General features: G+C 38.3%; 1 protein-coding gene across 1 annotated transcript in view; it reads right to left on the bottom strand.

Annotated features, from left to right (window-relative positions):
* The window catches only part of LOC130223488 (zinc finger protein 208-like), a 56307-nt gene that overhangs the window by 5589 nt on the left and 27023 nt on the right, over positions 1 to 23695 (bottom strand). Inside the window, exons 2-3 of the mRNA XM_056456333.1 lie at positions 7255 to 8758; positions 6632 to 6699 (exon numbers count right to left, since the gene is read on the bottom strand). Coding sequence (XP_056312308.1) covers positions 6632 to 6699; positions 7255 to 8758 — 1572 coding nt within the window. The remainder of the gene's footprint in view (positions 1 to 6631; positions 6700 to 7254; positions 8759 to 23695) is intronic.

Raw genomic sequence — 23695 nt, 5'->3', positions numbered from 1 at the left:
TGGTTCCCCGCATGCGACACAACGCAGGACCCTGTTCAGCTGCAGATTAGCTTGCTCGGCCTGGCCATTGGTCTGTGGGTGGTGCTCATAAGAAAGGCTAGCAGTCGCCCACAGCTGTCGTCAGAATTCTGGCCAAAGCCTGGACACAAATTGGGGACCCCTGTCTAAAACCATGTCAACTAGGAGGCCATGAATACGGAAGACGTGGTCTAAGACAATGGCTGCTGTCTACCTCAATAAAGGTAATTTGGGGAGGGGAATAAAGTGAACTGCCTTCAAGAATCTGCCCACCACAGTGAGGACTACTGTGTTGCCACTGGATGAGCGTAACCCAGTGACAAGCCAACACAAACTGACGAATGTTCCACACCATTGAGAGCGACCAGAACCATTGCTTGATTAAGCCAAGGGTGCTATTTGCTCCTGGGTGGCAAGCTAGCTCAGATGAGTGACCCCTAATGTAAAACCTTGGTCCGGACTGACTCAGGCACATAAAACAAGTTACTAGGGCAGTTGATGGGCATAGCAATGGTACGAAGTTCCTTCCTGACCACAGACTCCACCCCCTGCAACGACCAAGTTTAACCGGAAGGGTGGGTCTAGGTTCAACCTTACTTATCCGTGACAGTGAGTCGACCTTTACATTTTTGGACCCCAGGCAATAAGAGATGTAAAAATGAAACTGTGAAGATGTTACTTTTTGATATCAAAACAGGTTTGTCACTAGTGACGATGGTCATTTCTTATATCATAAATGTGATTGTTAATAGGGACATTAGTCATTTTAAATTAACTTGTCAACAATTACCTTGTTGATATCAGGAATTAAATTTTTGATATCAAAATTGCATATTCTGAGAACAAATATAAGGCTGGATATGATTTTTTAATATCAACAGTTACATTTTTGATATAAAAAAATGCTGATTGTTGATACCAGGAATTGCATTTCCACTAGTACCAACCCAAATTCTTATATTAAAAATTTTGTCATCGCTTGGAGGAAAACATTCCTCATATCTAATATGAAATTTCAACTAGTAATAAACATATTTCTTGATATCTGTAACTTAATTCTGACAAGTTTAAAATGCATTTTGACTAGTAAAAAATGCTATTTCAGATATCATGTTATGCTTTTTGGAAATGTGCATAGTAATGAATTCATCTATGTGCTGTAGGGATAATTTACTAGTCTGTCAGATGAAGAAGAGCCAGAGTCAGATTCATTCAAAAGAAAGGTTGCTAAAGATTGCAGTTTCATCAGCAGAAGCCAACTTCAACACTCGCAGTGAGTTCGTAGACCGTTCGTAGACACAGATAGGTTCAGAACATTTCCTCATGGGTGCGGGCATACAATTCTGAACGATATCTCAATATCTCAAGCATACAAATGTCAGACATCTGCTAGGCTGTTTAGAGCTGATCCCAGACCTGTGAAAGGATCTAAAATCGAATTGAACACACACACACCCACTCTCAAGGTACAATCTGTTTCTTACCCAAGGCTGAGTGTACTCTCAGCTATATTCTCACTACACAAAGTCTATCTTGAATAAATAGGAAAACCACTTTAAACAGAATTAACACATAATAATAATTATATCAATAATAATAACAGACAAAGATAGGGACAAAGACACTTCAAGTGAAAATTCCTAAATTCATGCATTCATTTTCTTTTCGGCTTAGTCCCTTTATTAATCTGGGATCGCCACAGCAGAATGAACCGCCAACTTATACAGCATATGTTTTACGCAGCAGATGCCCTTCCAGCCGCAACCCATCACTGGGGAACACCCATACACTCCCGTCCACACACATACACTATGGCCAATTTAGCTTACCCAATTCACCTGTACCGCAAATCTTTGGACTTGTGGGGAAAACCGGAGCACCTGGAGGAAACCCAAGCGAACAAGGGAAGAACATGCAAACTCCACACAAAAAAGCCAACTGACCCAGTCGAGACTCGAACCAGCAACCTTCTTGCGCTGAGCAACAGCACTAAAATACCTAAATATATTTTAGAAATCAGGTAATATTTAACTTCATTCATTAGTCAAAATCCTTTCAAAGATTAAATACTGATTAAAATACTCATATGAATAAATTAATGAGAAAAAGGATAAACGTTGGTACTTGCTGAGATGGATTGGAAGACAGAAGTCTGAATTCATCAGAGCATAGTGATGACGAAACTACATATCTGATTTCAACAATTGAATTTTCACTAGTTAAATGTAGGCTGCCATTCAGACTTAATTGTTGATATCAGGAATTATATTGTTAATTTCAACAACTAAACTGCTACTAGTAAAAATTGGTTAGTCCTCCACACACTTCTCCACTGTTACATCTTCCCTACCCTCACACACACAATTCTCACTTCTTGATGTAAATAGTGCAGCAGAAACACTCTGTTCCACTTTAACATCCTGCTTAGGTGAGATCTGTCCTGTCTCCACCAGACCAATGCACCCTACTCTCTCTAACCCCTGGTTGTCGGATGGTCTGAGAGAATGGTTAGTGTTGGAGTTAGGGCATGTTCTGAGATAACATTGAACAGCACCCAGGGCAACAGAGAGAGCATGGCACAAATCTAAAGCCTCCACTGTCCTTAGCAGGTACCAAACCCAGCTGGCATCATTAGCCTCCCAACTCCATTCGGACAAAACTCCATACTACCATAACAAAATTAACACCACTTCAGACATCCACAAATTATTCAGCACATTTAATACCCTGCTCTGTCCTCCTCCACCAACTCCTTATCAGCTGGCCTCCTTTACACAAAAAACACTCAAATTAACAGTCTATTTCCCACCAAATCCAACCTAAATCTCCATCAAACAACACCCTCTGAAAAAACATTCACTCTCTTCCTTCACTCCACACTGACACATTCCCAACCATTTTTAAGCAGGTGTAACAGAGGCCAGGTAGTGAAGTGCTGTGCAGGTAAACCTTATTCCTCTGACCTCTAAAGGTGCTCTGGCGACAGACGATAGGGGCCATGGTCTTTAGCCTCCTTGTTAGTGCAACTGTCATGCGGAAGGTCGCCAGTTTCATCCCAGCTCGGAGCGGGTTGGGTAGTGTAGGGCCTGCAGGGTTACACCGGCCTGGGAAGCTCACTGTTCAAAAAACCATCAATTAACATCTCATTGGATGAAAAATACCCTGCTGAAAAATCCAGCTTAAACCAGCCTAGGCTGGTTTGCTTGTTTTAGCTGGTTGACCAGCCTGGTTTTAGAGGGGTTTTTTACCATTTCCAGCCTGGTTTGGAAATGGCCAAAACCCCTCTAAAACCAGGCTGGTCAACCAGCTAAAACCAGCCAACCAGCCTAGGCTGGTTTAAGCTATTTTTTTCAGTAGGGTACAGACCAGTTTCTCTCCTATTTATTTCCAATACACTACAAAGTGCTGTTTTCAACTAAATTTCCAAATTTTTTACTCACATCAAACTGCCTGAAGTACTTCGGCTTGGAAAAAACATCAACTGCTCACTCATCTGCTTACGTCATCTTCCCTGCAACTCAAAACACATCATCCACCATTACCCCATTAGTTCGGTTAGAAATTTTAGGGTGATTCTGGATAATCAGTTGTCCTTTAAAGAGGACTTTGCTAACACAGCTCCAAAATGCAGATCTGCATGTTTCAACATCAGATAAATCAGACTCAAAAAAAATAAATAAATAAAATAACATTAATCCATGCACAGCACTATTCATTTACAAAATCCAATTAATAAATTCAAAACACAATCTGTGAATTAACAAAAAATGTATTTGTGAATTTAAGAATTGTGTGCTACTTCAAAAAAATTCCCGAGATTTAAAGAGATCACTAAATTTGGCTTTCTGGGGCAGTGGCTTTCTTTGCGTTTATTGCAACCAAGTTAATCAATGGTTTGAAATGTATGATGTCTGGTACTAAACAAAAAGTAGTGATATTTGCTATACATTGGTGTAAATGAAAAACTAGTATCAGAAACAGTATTTGTCTTGTAACATTTGATGTAAGATAGTAACAAACTTACAAGATATTTTACCGCATGAAATTACCAAGTAGTCTGTTATTGACTATTGGGCCCGCCCTCCATGGCAACTGCTCATTGTAAGACAGTGCCATTGGGATGGGCCAAACCAGATCACTTGAAAAAAACCTACTGCAACAGTAAATCTTTGCTTTCTGCATTAGCTCACTGCTGCTCTCTGCCCCCTTTCGCCTTGCTCTCGGACACTGCACCACTATGCAATCAGGTCGCAAAGAACTTTCGATGCAACCTCTTAAAGTTTAGGAATTACCGAAACTGCAAAAAAAAAAAAAACTTCTGCAAATCGACTCTCAGCAGAGTCTGTCACCCCGGTAACCCAGGACAACTTCCACTCACAAACAAGTGAATCCCAAGTACGTCACATTTACATTTACATTTACATTTAGTCATTTAGCAGACGCTTTTATCCAAAGCGACTTACAAATGAGGACAAGGAAGCAATTTACACAACTATAAGAGCAGTAGTGAACAAGCGCTATAGACAAGTTTCAGGCGTGTAAAAGTCTAAGAAGCAAAACATTAGTAGAATTTTTTTTTTTTTTTTTTTGAGAGAGAGAGAGAGAGAGAGAGAGAGAGAGAGAGAGAGAGAGAAAGAGGGCACAGTTAGTGGTATAGCCAGAGAGGCAGTTGCAGATTAGGAAGGAAAGTGGAGACTGAAGTCACTGAAGCTGAGTCACCAACCAATCAGGAACGCCGTGTTTCGTCGAGGCCAGTTGGCGAAGGAAACTCAAAAAAATGTTGTCACTTGCTGATCAGGTGCACATTGATCTTAAGCAGTAAAGATATTTTTTCAGTTAAGAGTTTTTTCTATAACTGCACTTTATAACTTATACCTGTATCCTGCACTTGTTGCTATTGCACTGCTGGTTAGACCTACACCACATTTTAGTTGCATTGTACTTGTACATGTGTAATGACAATAAAGTTGAATCTAATCTAACGAGAAGCCAAATCTCTGCTTTGGTGGTTTCTCAGGTGTGATTCTAAGATCTAGTAATAAGAACTAAAATTAATTTGGGACGGTTGTCAACTCATTTTGCGCAAGCACCAGAATAGAGAACCACTGCTCTGAGGTACTTAAAATGAATTGCCTTCCTAAAGTTACTTATCTACTTCAGTATATCCCTGTAAATATTTCTTTACCATATTTAAAACAGTTTGATATTTAGTCAATTAATTTCTCTGGACCAATAAGCACCCTAGGTAATATAGGAATACATTGCAACAGCCAGTTAATAAAACAGGGTTGTGGCTTCCTGAGCATTTATTTTATTATTACGCCTTCAGTCTGAGACATCTCGCGCACTGGTCCATCCCTCCTGAGAGAGCTCCATCTTGGTTTATGGTTGAACAAGCCATCCTACTTCCCCTTCCACCACTACAATGTCTATCCATCCATCCATTTATTCACTTTAATTGGTAAATGTGTTATTTTTGAGGCTGATCTCAAAAAACATAATTTTTACTGACAAAATTGTAGGTGCAGGCTAGGACTGTCTCTGCCATTCGCAGATAACATTGTCCTTTTGGCTTCGGACGGTTTGCTGCTGAGTGTGACATGGCAGGGAAAGAAACAGTACTTTTAAGCCAGAAACCATGGTGCTTGACTGGAGAAAGGTGACCATTTCCAGTTTGAAGGAGAGTCCTTACCCCAAATGGAGTTCAAGTATCTGCTTTTTTTTCATATGGAATGGAATGTGAGATTTAAAGATGAATCAGTGCAGCGGCAGCAGTAATGCAGTTGATGTGATTGTCTGTTGTGGTGAAGGAGCTGAAACGACAGACAATGTTCTCAATTTACCGCTCAATCTAGGTTCCTACTCACACCTATGGTCATGACTGAAAGGCCAAGATCTCGGATACAACCGGAAACATTTTACAAAGTGTTATGACCCGCTTGTTTGAGTCGCAACATAAAAGAGAGATGAGCCAACAAAATAGCCTGAATGCAAATTATTTATTATAAAATGTAACTCATAGAACAATCAATCAAAGCAACCAACAAATGTCTATGGATAATAATTAAGATAAAAAATTAGGATATGATCACAACACTTTAACTACATGATAAAAGTAATGCATAACAAAACAATAAGGTTAAAGAGTCAATGAGATGGCAGGTCTTGAAATGAGGACTCCTGAGTAGCCACAGCGTCCTGGGGTAGCTAACACAACAACTTTTATATACCCATTGATAAGTAATGCAGGCATCCAATCAGGATTTACCACATACTCCAATCTGGGGTCTTGGGATCATTACAGTGTATTAATTTTGTAAAACTTAATACCTGTCGCTCTGCCTAAATCAGAAAATATTCATCATGTTTATATTCTACTCAAAAAAAGTAAATGTAGTAAACTAGAAAGAATCTTGAACCTAAAAATAAAGAAACGTTACTAATAAAAGATGCAACACAGGACAATTGAATGGGCTTCCTTAACTTGAGGCCCTGGTATACAGCAAACTAACCATCCTGGAGCTCCACCTTCTTTGATGTGCGATGTCTTCACAGTGATTTGTTTCTCATTCAGTGTGTGTGCAACTTTTTGTCCATGTATTTCTTAAGCTGCGCCGAAGGAGCGAAACTCTGTAGACACTGATCAGATCTGTATGGTTTCTCTCCAGTGGGAATCCTCTTCTGTGTTTTCATATGTTTTCACTGATTAAACCTCTTGTAACAGTGTGAACAATTGTACGGTCTCTCCAGTGTGAATTGTCTGGTGCAGTTTCAATTTTGGAGCTGTAATAAAAATCTTTTCACACTCAAGCACATATACTCTTTCACAGCAGTGTGGATCTTCATGTGTTTAAGGTCTGAGGAGTTGCTGAAACTCATCTCACACTGAATCTGCGGTCACACTAGAGTTTGAGCATACAAAATTCTGTTGTACAGCTCTGCGAAAAGGGGCAGGATTAAACAAGATGATTAGACATTTTAAAAAAAGTGAGCGATTGGTCCATATTTTACATTTTGGTCCAGCGAGGTCATGTTTTGATCTTCGATTGGTCTGACACAGTCAAGTGATGCGATTTCGCAGGTCAGAGTTCACCAAGCTTGAACTTTGCAAAGAAGTGAACTGCGAAACTTGATGCAAGAACTTGCGTTTCCGGTCTGACGCATTCACGTGCATATGAATGGAAGTCTATGGGGAGAAAAGTCCAGTGTGACCACGGCTTAGGAGCAGGTGAATGGTTTCTCTCCAGTGTGGATCCTCATGTGTTGATTAAGGTTTGATGAGTACTTAAAACTCTTCCCACACTGAGTGCATGTGAATGGTTTCTCTCCAGTGTGGATCCTCATGTGTTGATTAAGGTTTGATGAGTTGTTAAAACTCTTCCCACACTGAGTGCATTTGAATGGTTTCTCTCCAGTGTGGATCCTCATGTGTATATTAAGGGATGACGAGCGGATGAAACTCTTCCCACACTGAGTGCAAGTGAATGGTTTCTCTCCGGTGTGGATCTTCATGTGTTCATTAAGGCTTGTTGATTGGCTGAAACTCTTCCCACACAGAGTGCATGTGAATGGTTTCTCTCCAGTGTGGACCCTCATGTGTATATTAAGGGATGATAATATGCTGAAACTCTTCCCACACTGATTGCATGTGAATGGTTTCTCTCCAGTGTGGATCCTCATGTGGTGATTAAGGTTTGATGGTTGGTTGAAACTCTTCCCACAGTGAGTGCATGTGAATGGTTTCTCTTCAGTGTGGATTCTCATGTGTTTTTTAAGGTGTGATGATTGGCTGAAACTCTTCCCACACTGAGTGCATGTGAATGGTTTCTCTCCAGTGTGGATCCTCATGTGTAGATTAAGGTATGACGATTTGCTGAAACGCTTCCCACACTGAGTGCATGTGAATGGTTTCTCTCCAGTGTGGCTCATCATGTGTAGATTAAGGTATGATGATTGGCTGAAACTCTTCCCACACAGAGTGCATGTGAATGGTTTCTCTCTAGTGTGGATCCTCATGTGTTGATTAAAGTTTGCTGGTTGGCTGAAATTCTTCCCACACAGAGTGCAGGTGAATGGTTTCTCTCCAGTGTGGATCCTCATGTGTTGATTAAGGTGTGATGATTGGCTGAAACTCTTCCCACACTGGGTACATGTGAAGGGTTTCTCTCCAGTGTGGATCATCATGTGTTGATTAAGGTGTGATGATTGGCTGAAACTCTTCCCACACTGGGTACATGTGAAGGGTTTCTCTCCAGTGTGGATCATCATGTGTAGATCAAGGGATGATGAGCGGATGAAACTCTTCCCACAATGGGTGCATGTGAATGGTTTCTCTCCAGTGTGAATCCTCATGTGTAGATTAAAGGATGATGATTGGATGAAACTCTTCCCACACAGAGTGCATGTGAATGGTTTCTCTCCAGTGTGAATCATCTTGTGTAGATTAAGGGATGATGATTTGCTGAAACTCTTCCCACACTGAGTGCAAGTGAATGGTTTCTCTCCAGTGTGGATCCTCATGTGACTATTAAGGGATGATGATTGGCTGAAACTCTTCCCACACTGAGTGCATGTGAATGGTTTCTCTCCAGTGTGGATTTTTTTGTGTTTGCTAAGGGCTGATATTTGGCTGAAAGTCTTCCCACACTGGGTGCATGTGAATGGTTTCTCTCCAGTGTGGATCCTCATGTGAATTTTAAGACTGCTTTGTCTTCCAAAACTCTTTCCACACTGAGTGCAGGTGAAACAATTCTTGTCTCTCCTTTTCAAAATACCATCAGTCTGTAATTGACTTTTTTCGTCAATTTTGTCATGGTGTTTCTCCTCTTTACTCCCCTCATTCTCTTCAATTAAGTCTGAAATAAAGAAATAAAACATTAGTTTTCATTAAGTCTTAAAAACTCTCTTCAAAAGCTAAAAATTGAAAAGACACTGGAAACATTGGCTACACACTGAAATTTTGAGGCACATTAAATGTAAAATAACAATAGTTCCAGAACCCACAATAGTTGATTAATACACCAGATCAGGCTGACAATATCCGTGATAAGGTGGATTGACTGAAAGGAGACTGCTTCGATGCTGCTTTTAGTGATGTTATAACGTTCTAAAGGTAGGGCTGGGTATCGAGTTCAATACTTTTTAAGCACCGACCGAATCGTCTCGATACTATCGAGTATCGAAAAAATAATTTTCGTTCTGTACCAAATTTCAATACCCAAGGGTATAATCTTGTCAACATCAGTGAGCTAGAAAACCTGCATCCTTAACGTGCCCGGATCAAACGCTAGTGATTGGCTGCGGCGAGGCTGTCTTGAAAATCAAGTTATGGCGGTTATGCCCACTCGCACAGAGTCAAATGTCAAATAGTCAAACAGACATACAAAATCAGTTAACTTTTAGCACATCTTGCTTGTGTACCGTTAAAGTTACGTTTAAGGCTCCATTTACACTGCCAGTTAAATGAGACCCAATTCCAATTTTTTGCTCATATGTGACACAGATCGGATCTGTTCAATGACCATGTAAACAGAAAAAAACGCATGCATTCGAATATTCAGTGATCGGTTTCAGGTCTCCTTCATATGTGGAAATAAATCAGATATAAAACGGATATGTGACAATGCGACTGTCATGTACACAGGCAGATCGGATTTATTGAGGCGTTCTGTTCTGATCATCATTAAACTTGTGACAATGTGGTGCTTCTCCGCGGTTTAATGATGTAGAAGGAAAAAGCGTGTGTGGAGATTCCGACGCAGTAAACAACAACAACAACAACAGAGGAAACATGGAGGAAAGTGGTCAGTCGCCACAATTTGCTCCCACCAGACCTGAGATCTCTCTTGTACCCACACATTCCTCTGAATGGCGGAGGACATCATACAGCATATTAACCATAATCGAAAGCTGCGATGACGGCCCTTTCCCACCTCCTCCTCCGCCTCAAAATCATTTTAAAGTTGGCCGAACTTCATGTTGTAACTTTTGCTTTTTAATCGCTATTAATACACTCACTGCAGGCTACACATAGAACAACTTTATTCTCTCCAACAACACCAGTGCGCACACAGGCAAAGGCTACATCTTCAACTACACACACACATCAGGGCCATGCCATTACGTAAACTGAGTGGAGGTAAATCTAGACTCAACCATTCACTACTTATACTACGCTTCGCATATTTCGCAGAGCTATAAACAAGACGGTTTCTGGCTAGTGTGGCACAGATGCTAGAAACCACGTTTATGCATGCATCGTAAATTGTACAGCAAGTGTAAAGACATGAATTGGATATGGGTCACAATTAAAAGAACGTGTAAACGGACAGACAAAAAAAATCTGATATTGGCAACAAATCAGAATTCTGTATCAAGACCTGACAGTGTAAACAGAGCCTAAGTTTGTGCGGGGTAAATTTATTAATCTTTTTTTGGACCTAACGTATGCTGTGCAACGCTGTGTACTGTTTCGATGGCTTTAAATACCTAGCTAAATTGATACTAAAATACTTTAAGGTTAACAGTAAATGATGAAGTTTACCTCACATTAAACTTATCTTATTTAAATGTCCTTACCCTTGGCTGCATTAACAGTTTAATGCATTAGTTCAATTTATATATATATATATAGACAATAATGTAGTAAAATAATTTATAGCATTTTAAAAGTAATGTATTTATCTTTTTAAATGTTCTCTGTCATTTTAATAAAAGCAAACTAACTTTTATTTTACAACTATTATTTGTATTGCAGACTATATTTATCTCAGTGTTTGCTTGCTTAAGTGATGTTTGCCAAGTTATCAAGTAAACTCCACAAAAACATGTTGCTCTCCATGAACTATATGGGTGATTCTATAGTTGCAGGTACATTTAGTGACCAAAGCCATCCTTTTTTCAGCTTTAAAAAAATTGTTACATAGTTACATTTTTGATTATTTATTTTAATTATTTATTTACTTTGAATATTTATTTATTTATTTATTCAAAGATTAAATTACTAAAAATTATTGATGTCTGAATTAGTGAGTTATTTTCCCATCATGTATCATTGCGGAATCAAAAATATAAAAAATAATAATAATAATAATAATAATTAAGCAATATTTTAAATTTCAAATGTTTAAACTGTAAACTGTCAATACTATTACCACAATTACAAAAGGAAAACTGAATATTTCATTAAATCACACACTGGACAATTTAAAAATATTTTAATCCTGATTTCAGTGTCATGTGATATTTGCAGTTATAGCGAGTAGAATGTTTGGCTAAAAAGTTGTAAAACTGTAAATTGTTACTGTCAATTCAGTTCCAATTTAGTAACTATGTATTAGGATGTTTCTTGCTATGATTTATTGTTATTTCTACACTGTAAAATGTTTTAAACGTTTTAAAAACTATAATAAACAAAACCTATGCACAACAATCTGTCCAGGTCGATGTCCTCAGCAGTAAATACATGGAGCATGTTTAAACAAATGTTATTGTGAGGAAAATAATTAAACCATAATGATAAATAGAGTTTGACCCTTTTGAATTAAAAGTTTAAGGTTTTATTAAGATGGATTGTTGGTGATTGTATGGGTTTTGGCCAGATTGGGTAGCAAAACATGAACAAAGGAAAATGAAGACTTGTTTAAAAAAGATTTAAGATCTACAACACAATATTTCAGTAAATTTAAGCCTATTTAAAGCCTAAATTTTTGATTTTGGAATTTAAGACATTTTAAGACCCCACAGAAACCCTGTTTAAACACAATAGACCTGGTAATTAGTTATTATAATAATGATGTAATTCTAGATACTATCTGTGAGAACTAGTAACAACTTCTAGAAACAAGTTTAATCCTATAGAGAGGTTGATGACAAAAGGGGAATTGTGATCAACATGACATATGCAAATGGAAAGTACTAAGCCAACACTGTAATAGCAGATATCTTCTATGAGAATACTGTAGGTCAAATATCTTCAGCTCAGTTAAACTTTTTTTAATTTATTGTTTTTATTTATTTTATATAGCGCCAGTGCTTAAGGACACTTTACAAAACAGTAGGAGAACAAGAAGCATTAATAATAAGAAGGTAGAGAAGATGAGAGAATAATAATACATAAAACGAAAGACAAAAGACATGAGAACAAGTAGAAGGAAAGAAACTCATTCCTGTCTTTCAATGAGTGCTTATGTGCATTTAGGAGAACTAGGCAGCACACTCACACTCATCACATTCTTATTATTATAATATATCTGAATGAGGATCAAATGACTGAGTTGGTCTTTTAGAATGAAAACCAACCTGTTTGTTCCTGCAGATCTTCATGTTTGACTGTGAATGTTTCTTCAATCTTCACATCTTCACTCTCCTCTTTAATAAACGCCATCTTTATAACAGTGTGGAGATCAGTCGCTTCAGCAGTTCAGCAGGAGTTTTTCTCTGCGTTTGTTTATTTTAAACAAGACACTTTATCCTGTTGAAAAAATAAATAAAACAATGAACAGAAACAAAATAACTTCTCTTCAACACTTGCTTCAACACTTTCTATTGAGAGTAATTAACAAAAAGAAATCAGGTAAGTCTGAGCAAGAAACAATAGCCACAAATGAGCTGATTAAAACTAGAACTCCATTTCTTATATATAGTGATGTATACTTAGAGTGGTAATGACATTATACTCTAAGTTAAACCTTCATTAAAACACTTATTACACACATTTCTGTTACTTTATTCAAACTTTATTCAGGTATGTTCTTGATTGTTTTGTTTGTTTTATTTATTTTATTATCTGCTTACAGCAACGTTGTAGCACTTATTTGCACAAGACAAGAATTTCCTTTCGGGGACAAATAAAGTTTATCCTATCTTATTTAAACAATAGACCTCACTGTGAGTAAAACAGTACTCCGTTTGATTAAGGGTTAAAATAATATTGTCAACAGCAGGTACATTTAGCATTAAATGAACAACCTGAAACTTTAATCAGTCGGTTTACATCTGTGTAAAAGATTTAAAACAAACCTTTCTCCAGTTGAATCACAGTGTGAGAGTGGCGCAGCCTTATGACGTCACACCACCACGCTAAAATAAGTCTTTTTGTTTAGCTTTTTTACCCCACTTACTCTTAGTCATGACTTATTAATACATTTCTCCCTCGTTTTCCACTTTATACTTTATCTGCTTTCTGTTTTGTATTTGTAAGACCATCATTATTTATGTTAATAAAAAAAACAATTTACCCCTACTAGATCTTTGCCTTCTGGTAGGTTGGTAAGAGGTTGCATTTACTTTAATCGATTGCATTTCTTTATCCATAGCTTTAACTCATTCACTTGCATTCACTGATGTTACTGCCTCTTTGTATGTTTGAATGGGGAAACATCAAATTCTCCAAAATTGCTGGCCAGGTTCCAACCTATATATGTAATAGGTTGAAACTTATTTGGTCTACAGTCCATTTGTCAGGATAAAAACAATATTTTATAACCAAATAAACAAACAAACAAACAAAAACTAAATAGTTGTAAAGAGGCTTTTAAAAATGACTGATGAACTTAACACAAGTTTGAACAATGCATCCACACATGTTTAGATTTGATACATTATAATGTTAGCATTCAGATATTATTTGACTGTAAATTCAGAATGTGCAACTCACCTTTTCAGTCTTCAATGAAGGGGGATGAGAAATGGCCTCAGTGGGTTTTTCTTTGTATGTTGTTGTTGGTAATAATCCCAATGTAGGAATTTACAATTGTAGTTTGTCCTCCAAAGTTGTTCTCTTATAGCTAAATAAGCCAATAAAGATTCTGTTAGGAACCCAGAATATATAAACACAACCCTGCTAAGCTACTGGATCTGGAATATGATTGGATAAGACTCAATTGGCCCCCATTAATGCTGGTATAAAGATGCAAATGAGCAGTGGAGAGCAGTGAAGACTCAAGACATAATGTGGGGGATGGAAAGTTCAGCAGCTTTACAAACCAGTTTTACAGAGAAATAATGATGTATTGGGAAAATAAGTTGACTTTAGCCATCATCATTTGATTTGTTGCTGTTTTTTATATGACTATTGATGGAAGCTTATTTTTTATTTTAGCTGCTGCATTTTGTAGTTAATGTTGATATAATTATGTTGAGGTACTTTGATTTGAAATTTCACATTCATAATTTCACTTATATAATAGTTATGTAAGTCTTATCCTATTATACAGTGATATATTATCATTCGTTGAAAGAAACAATTTCTAAACTTCACAGTGAGGTTTTATTTGTTAAGTTCAGTCAATACATTGACATGACCTAACTATTAGCAATGTTTTAGTTATTTATTTATCACTGAACTTGTTCTTTATGTGAGTTTAGAGTCCTTTATTTCTCTTAAAGCACATGCAGCTCATTACTGGTTTCTGTAAGACTGTCAACACACTCTTAACAGGTCAATTATTTCTTTCTAAAAGTGTCTATAGATTTTAACGATCAAAATGTAACTTGTTTCTGTGCCAATTATTGTTTTCTTTCCTCCGTTTTTTTAGTTGAACAGAACATGTGTGAGCAGCTCAGCTCTCTCTATGCCTCTTATTCACCTGGTATGTAACAAAGATGCTTTCCCCTCTAATTATTACTTGTGTTTGTGCATACAAATATGCATAAACATTCACAAAAGCATATATAAGATACCCTGTGACAAAACCTTTTCCTTTTAACACAGTAAAGCGATCACATACTGTCACAAACTTTTTTTGCTACTTTTGGCCTTTGTAGATAATTGTTTGTACATTAACCACAAATGGATGAGAAACACTGTAACTTCAAACTCATTTGTGTTCATTCCAGGTGCCGTAAAATGTTGTGTATAATCTGCAGAGGTAATCAGGTGTGAGTAAAGTGCCATATATCTGATCCAGTTTTCCAGCATCTGTTTTGCTTTAAATTGAAGTCTTTTACACTAAAAACATTATGAAATTGGTCTTTTGTTGCTAATATTTGATTTATATTATCTGAAATATAACTAATTCTATTATACAGCTTTATCTCCTTACCAGGAGAAGGAGGGAAAATGCACTCACTCTGCATAGTGACATTCTGAAATCCAATTGAAACTAGCCTAATAGACAAAGGAATCAATGCAGTCGATTCAATGTGGGATAAGGTGGGATAAAACAATATGATTAGACATTGCTAAAAGCGAGCGATTGCTCCATATAGCTCATGTTTTGATCTTCTATTGGTCTCATGCACTCACATGGTGCAATTTCAAGCTTTGGTCTTACCTTTCTGGAGTCCACTATTAAATCTGTCATACATCTATATATTTATAATTAGGAAATAATTACATCACAAGTAAAATTATTGTATAGGCAGTTTATACAGGGTAATTCAACAACAAGAGTTCACTTTCATATCTACACAATGCAGAACTTTTAATGTGATTAACCTGCTCCACCTACACCAACTACAGCATTTCTGAGACTTCTTTTTCATCATGGTGTAATTACAGTGGTGGACATCATATAAAACAACAACTGCACTCTCTCCTGTAACTTGTTTGCAACAATGAAATTTAAATACTTGTGTCACATATTCATTTAAATAAATGGATCATCATCATATGCAGTCATCTCTATTAATAGCTGTCTAATAGGCCAGACCATTAACTGAATAGGACCGTTTTACATATAAGAAACCTGTTAACAGGTATAGCTGTTCATGCCAATACCAACTTGATAGCCTAAAGCATATTACATTAACAGGACTTATTGATACATTTCTCCCTCGTTTTCCACTTGCTTGCTCTCTCTCTCTCTCTTACACACACGCACACATACAGGTATATAGTGTTTACAGGGACAGCATGTAACCACTGTGGTTTAGGGGGACACACCTTTCATTACAACCTACAAATTAAATTTATATATCAAACAATCTGTCATGGCCTCATTAAGATACATCTCACTTAAAAAAATCACTTGTGACCATGGAGTTGTGGAAAAATTACACCTGTTTTTTCACAGGCTTATAGGGTCATCTGTATCATGGTTTGTTGGGACACACAGGTTTAAAGGGTCTGCTTGTGTAAATCATTCATACACAACAAGCAAAGTGGTTTAAAGGGTCAAACATGGTTTACAGGGACCAGTAACATAACAAAAACACTGACTGGGGTTAGATGCATACTTCAAGAAAATGATGAATGAATGACAAGCTTCTTTTATTGTATTTGCTGTTTACATGTACACACAGTGTGCTAATTCATAGTAATTAGAGTAAAGTATTTATTTGCAGTAATAATAACATTACAAGAATAATAAGTAATAATAAAAACAAGCTACCACACAACTTACAGAATACTAAAAACAGTGTGCACTGTTAAATGTTAAAACTGAAGTACATCAAACATTTGAAGTACAGGAGTAAAAACAGATACATTAAATACTTTAATAGATAATATTTAAAATGAGTTTAAAACTATTTAAAAAATGTTTAAAAAGTAAAAATCTAAAGCTTAGAAAAGTAGAAATAGTTCACAAGTACAATTGTCCAAATGACATCTTTTAGACTTTTCCTTTAGACATTAAAAACATTGCTTGTTAGATTTTCCTTTGTTTCTCACAAAGTCTCTTATATTCTGAATAGTTCGTGAGTCAAGAACTGGATGTTCAGCTGTCTTGCAGGCATGACACTCTGGCAATGTAGCCAGCTTTCCCTTTTTAATGTGCTCCCGGAAGTATTTGATGACAGATTTGACTTCTGAAGGAGCCCATGGTCTTTTAACATATGCACGCTTGTTTTTTTGTCTGTCGAGCTCTAATATAAACACACACACAAAAAAAATAGGTTAATACAAATTATCAGCATAGTTAGTTTTTTTATTGGTTTAGCACAATTTTACAAGCAACTGGTACATTTTCAAAACGCTTAGTGCTTTTATCACAACAGATCATCAAAAGTGCACCTTTTAAAACATTTCCAAATATTTTTAATTGTGCAAGTGCAGTACACAATCACAAAATGTCCTTTACACTACACAAATTAAGCGTTTTGTCAATGGAAATGTTTTAACACTGACTTAATAGTAACTTCCTGAAACCACAGTACAAACTATGTTTTAAGCAAGCAAAATACAAGATTTACAGATAGCACATTTATTCATCTCCACTCCGAAGAGGCATAAGGTAAGTTTAGTTACATCTTTTGGTAATTTATCGTTAATTGTTAATTTATGAAACTTGACGAGTATGTTTCAACAAACACATAGACTGCCGAATCATGTCAGATCCCTCTGCTCAACTGTCATCTGTTCATGCAGAGGTTGATATTAATTCCTGGCTGTGATTTCTGTGACTTCTTTGGCTTCAAAATACAAAACGCGATAAATCTTTTTTACTCTCTTTTGTCAAATTTAATTATAATTTAGCCTTTATCAATAACAGATTTGGTGAGAAAAATTAACGTTAACGTTACTCTGTTTGGATTGATATTTGTCCGTGTTCAGTGTACGTCATCATGCTCTCTCTCTCTCTCTGTGTGTGTGTGTGTCTGTAAGAGCGGCATTCAGAGCGGAGCTTGTTAATATTCACGACACAAACCATATACGGTCAATCATGGACCTTCTGATCTAGGGGTATTTTAAGGAGTAATAAATTAGCTTATAAAACTGTTTCTGGAGATTTTTTAACTTACCAAAGCCATAAACAAGGCCCTCAGACTATGCAGAGTCACTGATTCGATCCAAGACCAACGACGAGATGATCCCAAGGTTTCCATATCCTGGACCAGGCCGTATCCTGAGCAGCTACTGTGATGGTCATGGAAGAGTGGAGAACACGAGACTGATTCCTGTGATGCTCCAGAGACAGACGAGTCTTCGCTGAGGCCAGCTTCCAGCCTCCGCCACTGAGACTGCAGCTCTGCACAAGACGTTTGGCCAGCGGAGAAATAAAAATGATCCTAAGCGCTATACAAATAAAGGTGAATTGAATTGAATTAAATCTACTATGCAGATATCACAGAACAATTTAACTTATTAGACCAATGCAATATATGGAACTTTTAAATAACCAAAATAAACATGAGTAAACATTCTGAATATTTATATATTATTATTAAAAATAAAAAGCATTTTAAAAATTTTCCGAGCCCTGATGCATAATACAATTATCTAGTGTTCTGAAAAAGTAATTATGTGTAATAAAAATATGTGCAACTATAATGAAATCATCACATCAGGTTTTGAAAGATAAAGTAGTGGTATTACAATGGATCAGTTTTAAGTTTTGTACTAAGGGATTTGAAAATGTTCACCTTTTGAAAATAGTGCCAAACAACCATACCTGTATTTTTGTGGATGAACTGGCCCCCCGCTGACTCCTGGGTTTTTACCTATACAATGTGTAAAACAATTGTTAAAGATGTTTTTTATTTGTATTTTTTACTTTTCATAAAATTTTATGTATTGGTTCTATCAGAATTGAGCTACTTAAGCATAAACATAAAATAAGGTATTTCTTTCAACTCAACCAGAGGTCCCTTGGCTTATTTCTTTAACAGATGCAAATTAAGTCAGATGTCTACTCTGTAAATTTATACTGCAAAGGACCTCATTAGAAGTTGAGCATGCAAACGTTTTTCAACTTGTTACCTGATTGGCTCATCATATCTTGCATCATTGCTTCTGTGATCAATCCCATGGCCTTTTTAAAGAATGCAGCGAATGCGTACTTATGCCGGTTATTTACACTAGGCTTGACATAATGACACATTCTCATCCTAGATCAGCAAACCTGCAATGGACTAAGGCAAAACGCCCTGAGTAAACTAGGTCAAGTTACATTTTTTGTAAAATTATGGCTTTCTTAGTTCTACTTTTGGTCAACACCCCCCAGGAGGTGAGAACATGACACATGGAAGCCTAAAGACAAGGAGACAACAGAAACACAGAATGTCGGTAAGTAGCAATCACAATTGAGTGTCTGAGGATGTGAATTGTAAATCACTGGCTGATGGAGCAAAGGTGAGTATCTTTTATAAGAGGCTTTATAACCGGGTAATTAAGCATGTGTGCCCTGGGGTCTTAGCAAGGGTGGTGGCTGCAGTGAATGCCTGGCATTACCCCATCCTGCATGTGTGGCGCCTGATGTTATTATGGGAAGACTACAACTTATAAGGCCCGGCTGGTCTGGATGAGAGTGGTAAAAGATTTTTCTTCCATGCTGTACCCAGTCAATCAGATATTGCAAATGATTATTTTAGCGTTGTGAACCCAGCTTCTGAACACAGGGAAGAACAGTTCAGCACTTAAGGCAGTAAGTAGACCTTTGATGCAAATCAGTTTATGAGCCTTGGAGAAGTGCTGGGATGAAGAGTGGAACAAGTTTAGCCAGAGGCAAACTTCTATGTGTTTTTGACAGCACAGACTACGCAGCTTCAGTTGCATGTTCTGCCTGGGTGACCAGAACCCAAAAGATTGCATACTGTGACTTCATTGAGATTTTATTGTATGGGACACACATAAGGGTTGGTAGTATAACTGACATATATTGGTTGAGATCAAGGAGAATTTATAGGACAGAGCATCAGCTTTGCGGTTTTTAGAACCTAGTTGGTAAGTGATAGTATAAATTGTTCCATGGAAGGGACTTGGGGTTGCCTCGAAGAATGCTAACTAGGAGGGATCTAGGATTTTCCTGAATCTTGAGTAAAAATCTTCTGTAGAAATTTGCCAAGCCGAGAAACACTCTGGAGTTATATGATGAAGTTGAGCCATGTAAGGACTTTACCTTTCCCTTGTCCCCTCAAGGACTGACTGAAATATAATAATTAGACTAAGGGCGTGTGGAGATCACACTTCCCCAACGTCACATATAGATTGTTTTCTCAGATGTTGAAGGACCAGCATGACTTGCTGACAATGGTCAGCCAGGATCTGGGAAAATATTAGGATGCTGTTGATGTAGACAATGAAAAATTGATGGAGGAACTCTTGGAACACCTTGTTCTGTAGGTCTGGAAAATGGCTAAAAGTTAATCAAATGTCTCATTCTAAATTAATAAATGCTTTCATAACGATTTCACAGCATGCACGATGTAACCTTTTTCAAGGTTTGTCTAATTGTTTTACTGCAGGCTACACTGTGATATGCATACAAAATTCACATTTAATACTGAAATACTATTTATATTTAAAAAATAAATTAAATATTCCAATTGATTAAGATGAGAATAGCAATAATCCAAAATTCTCAAGCGCAGACAAATCGTTTTCAAAAGTCTGCTAGTTGTCAACTGATAACCACACCAGGTAGTTAGTTGGATCCACTGGCAGAGGAGGAGGCCAGAGAAACCTGGCAGCCCCAAACTTATGTGTGGGTTTGCTGGGAACTTCTACTAAACTACATGTTGAAGGGTTTTTCAACTCTCCCATCTGGAAAAGCTTTGACCAGATCCTGCGGGAGGCTGGAATTTAAACCAAATGGTCCATGCTCTCTGACTTGTCAACACAGTCATCGGAGCTTTGGCTTCAAGGCCTCTAGTGCCTGTTGTGGCAGAACCCCAAACCTGGTAATGGACATTGGAAGCAAAGGATGCCATTAAACTAAAGGAGAAGTTCTACCAGGCCTGGCTGGCTTATGGGACAGCTGATGATAATCAATCAACACGCCAAGCGTGCTGCAAACCCATGTGGTTGGGGAAACAAAAAACTTGACCAAGAGGACTACTGGCCTGCCTCAATGATATTCTGGGGACATTAGATGGTGGAAGGAATTCTTTGAGGACAGCCTCAATTAAGAAAGCAGAGATGACAGATACAAGGGTTAACTTGCTCGTGCAAGCTCAAGTCACTGAACTAGTCTGTAAGCTTCACAGTAGAAGTGGCTGGGCGTAGATCCACCCTGGTTACCTCAAATCTCTGGAAGTTCTAGAGCTATCTTGGCTGACATGCCTCTACAACCTCACATAGACACAGGGACCATACCTCTGGACTGTACAACCTGGGGGAAAGTGATTTGAAGGGGGATCAGAAGAGGTGTTCCAACTAATGGGTATGTTTTACTCCACAGACTCTTTGGAAAAGTCTGTGCCAGGGGTACTGGAGAGGAGAATTCAGCCGATAGTTAAACTTTGAAATCATGAGGAACAAAGTGAATTTCATCCAGGTCATGGAAAACTGGAACTGGCATTAAAGAGCCCATATTATGGGTTTTTGAAAATGCCCTTCCATGTAGTGGTGTCACACAGCTCTAAGTGAAGTGAAATATCCAGCTAAGGCTTAAATCTGTAAGTGTACAGTGTTTAAAACTATTGATTCATCTATAAAAGAGTCGACTCATAGTGCTTCAAACGAGTCGTCTTGATAACGAGTCATTAGGTGTTTCGTGATGATGCAGCTACGAAACACAAGTAGTTGCTACGCGCAAGCCCGGGAGATTTGAAACCTGCGGCCCCGCCCACTAACAGAAAAAAAAGTCACACACACACACACACACACACACACAGAGACACACACAGACACCGGTCAAATGAAGTCACGCTGTGCAGATGGAGATTATTGACAGTTCACCCAAAGATGAAACCTTAGCAATAATGCCTAGCCTTGAGCAGATCGAGAGCCTCTGGAAACTACCTGCTTACAAAGAAGACTTCATCGGTTTGTTAAAGGAAGGATCAGTAAAGACTGTCAGAACAAGGATCAGGGATCATGAATCAGTTCTTACCCCAATTTCACCAGTGTAAGTACGTGCGATTTAAACTGTTGCCTCATTTACTCTAGCTTGCAAATTATGTATTTAGTTGTGTTTTGTTACTTGTAACCGCGTGTACTGTATCAGGTTAACTCTATATATTCTCATATTCCGTGTAAAGCCACGTTGAAAACGCAACGCGTGCTGCTTTGTTTACGGATAGTCAGCTATGTGTGTGTGTGTGTGTGTGTGTCTCCTCTGAGGACGGTCGTTTGTGTGAGTGTCTCCTCTAGGAGGTTAATGTGTGTGTGTGTGTGTGTGTGTGTGTGTGTGTGTCTCCTCTGAATAGGGTAAAGCTCTAGGCAAAGGGTGATCACGCCGCCCTCAACCCGATAGTGAAAACGAAAGGGACCCGTAGTAAGTGAGGACCCGGGGGTTGGGGGGTGGTGGGGTGGGGGTTCGGGGTTGAAATCGAAGCTGGGGTGGGGGGGGTGGGGGGGGGGGGGGGGTTGTAATCGCGGATGTAAGTGAGGACGCGGAGGGGGAGGGAGGTTTCGCCGCCGCGCCGTCTCTATTTCTGGACGCGCCGGCCCTGTGTGTGTGTGCGTGTGTGTGTGTGAAAAGAGCAAGAAGACTGCTAGGAGATCTCCTCACCAGTTCTTGGACTTTTGCTTGATAAAATAGTTAGTCGTCGTATTTTCTAGTCCATCGTCTGTATTTACATTCACCCACTGGCAGCCAAAATCCACTATGAAGCGTGTGTGCACTGTGACTACTTTTATATTGATGATTAGTTGCTGGCCATTTCACTCTGTCTCGCCCTGAAGCCTGTCAGTGTCGTCGACCAATCGCAGCAGGCTGTCATCGGTCCAATCAGCGCAGATTAGCTTCGCGCTGAGGAGGGGTTTTGGGTACAAATGAATCGCTGAATGATTCATATAGGAGTCGCTGGGATAATTAGGTAAAATAAATGCAGATTATAAGACCATAAAAGTGTTTTTGACCTTGCATGCATATTAGACTGTTGTTGGAGACCCTTACAACCTAAATATGACCCTATTTCATGTATAATATGGGCTCTTTAAGTTCCCAGTGCATGTTGGACTCTGAGGGCTACCCTTGTCATTGGTTCTGTTTTATTTCTATGGACAGAATTTTAGGTACAGCCTAGAACCGGAGTGGGTCTGGTTTGGGTATGACCAAATTTCATTGTTTATATTAAAGATGATGTTGCTCTGTTGGCTTTAACGGACCTGGATCTTCAACATGTACTGCAGTGGATTTGTAGTCAAGTGTGACATGGTGGGGATGAAATCAGCACCTGCAAGTTCGAGGCCTTGGTATCTACGGATAAAGGTGGCTTGCTATATCCAGGTTGGATGAGAGTCTTTGCTCCAGGTAGAGAAGTTCAAGTATCTTGGGGTTTTGTTCATTAGTGTGGGAAGGGTAATTAGATTGGCAGGCAGATTGGTGCGTGGCAGCAGCTGCAATAAAACTGGTCAATTGGTCAAAGAAGTGTCTGTTGAAGTAAAGGAGGAGCTGGTCCAAAAGGCAAGCTGTTGATTTACAGGTTAAACTACATTCCTACTCTCACCTATAAGCTTTGAGTCATGACAAAAGGACTTAATCTTGGATACAAGCAGCCAAAATGAGCTTCCTCACGGGGTGTACCATAGAGTTAAGGTGAGGAGCTCTGTCACTTGGGTAGACGTGGCTTAGGCATCTGTTTCAGATGCCTTCTGGATGCCTACCTGGAATGCCTACCTTGTCCCACTGAATGGAGGCCCTGTGGAAGACCCATGCATGCTGGAGGAAGTGTGAAGTCAAGTCTAAAGTACCTTGCTGAGACACCTACCCCTGTGACTTAATTCAATTCAATTAATCTTTATTTCTATAGCACTTTTACAAAGTAGACTGTGTCAAAGCAGCTTAACATTGAAGTTTTAGTAACTAGTTTAGTCAACTAGCTTTGCCAAAAATAATAATAAATAACA

This window comes from Danio aesculapii, chromosome 4, assembly GCF_903798145.1.
Source record: "Danio aesculapii chromosome 4, fDanAes4.1, whole genome shotgun sequence".
Lineage (NCBI taxonomy): Eukaryota > Metazoa > Chordata > Actinopteri > Cypriniformes > Danionidae > Danio > Danio aesculapii.
This window is presented reverse-complemented; position numbering and strand designations above follow the sequence as displayed.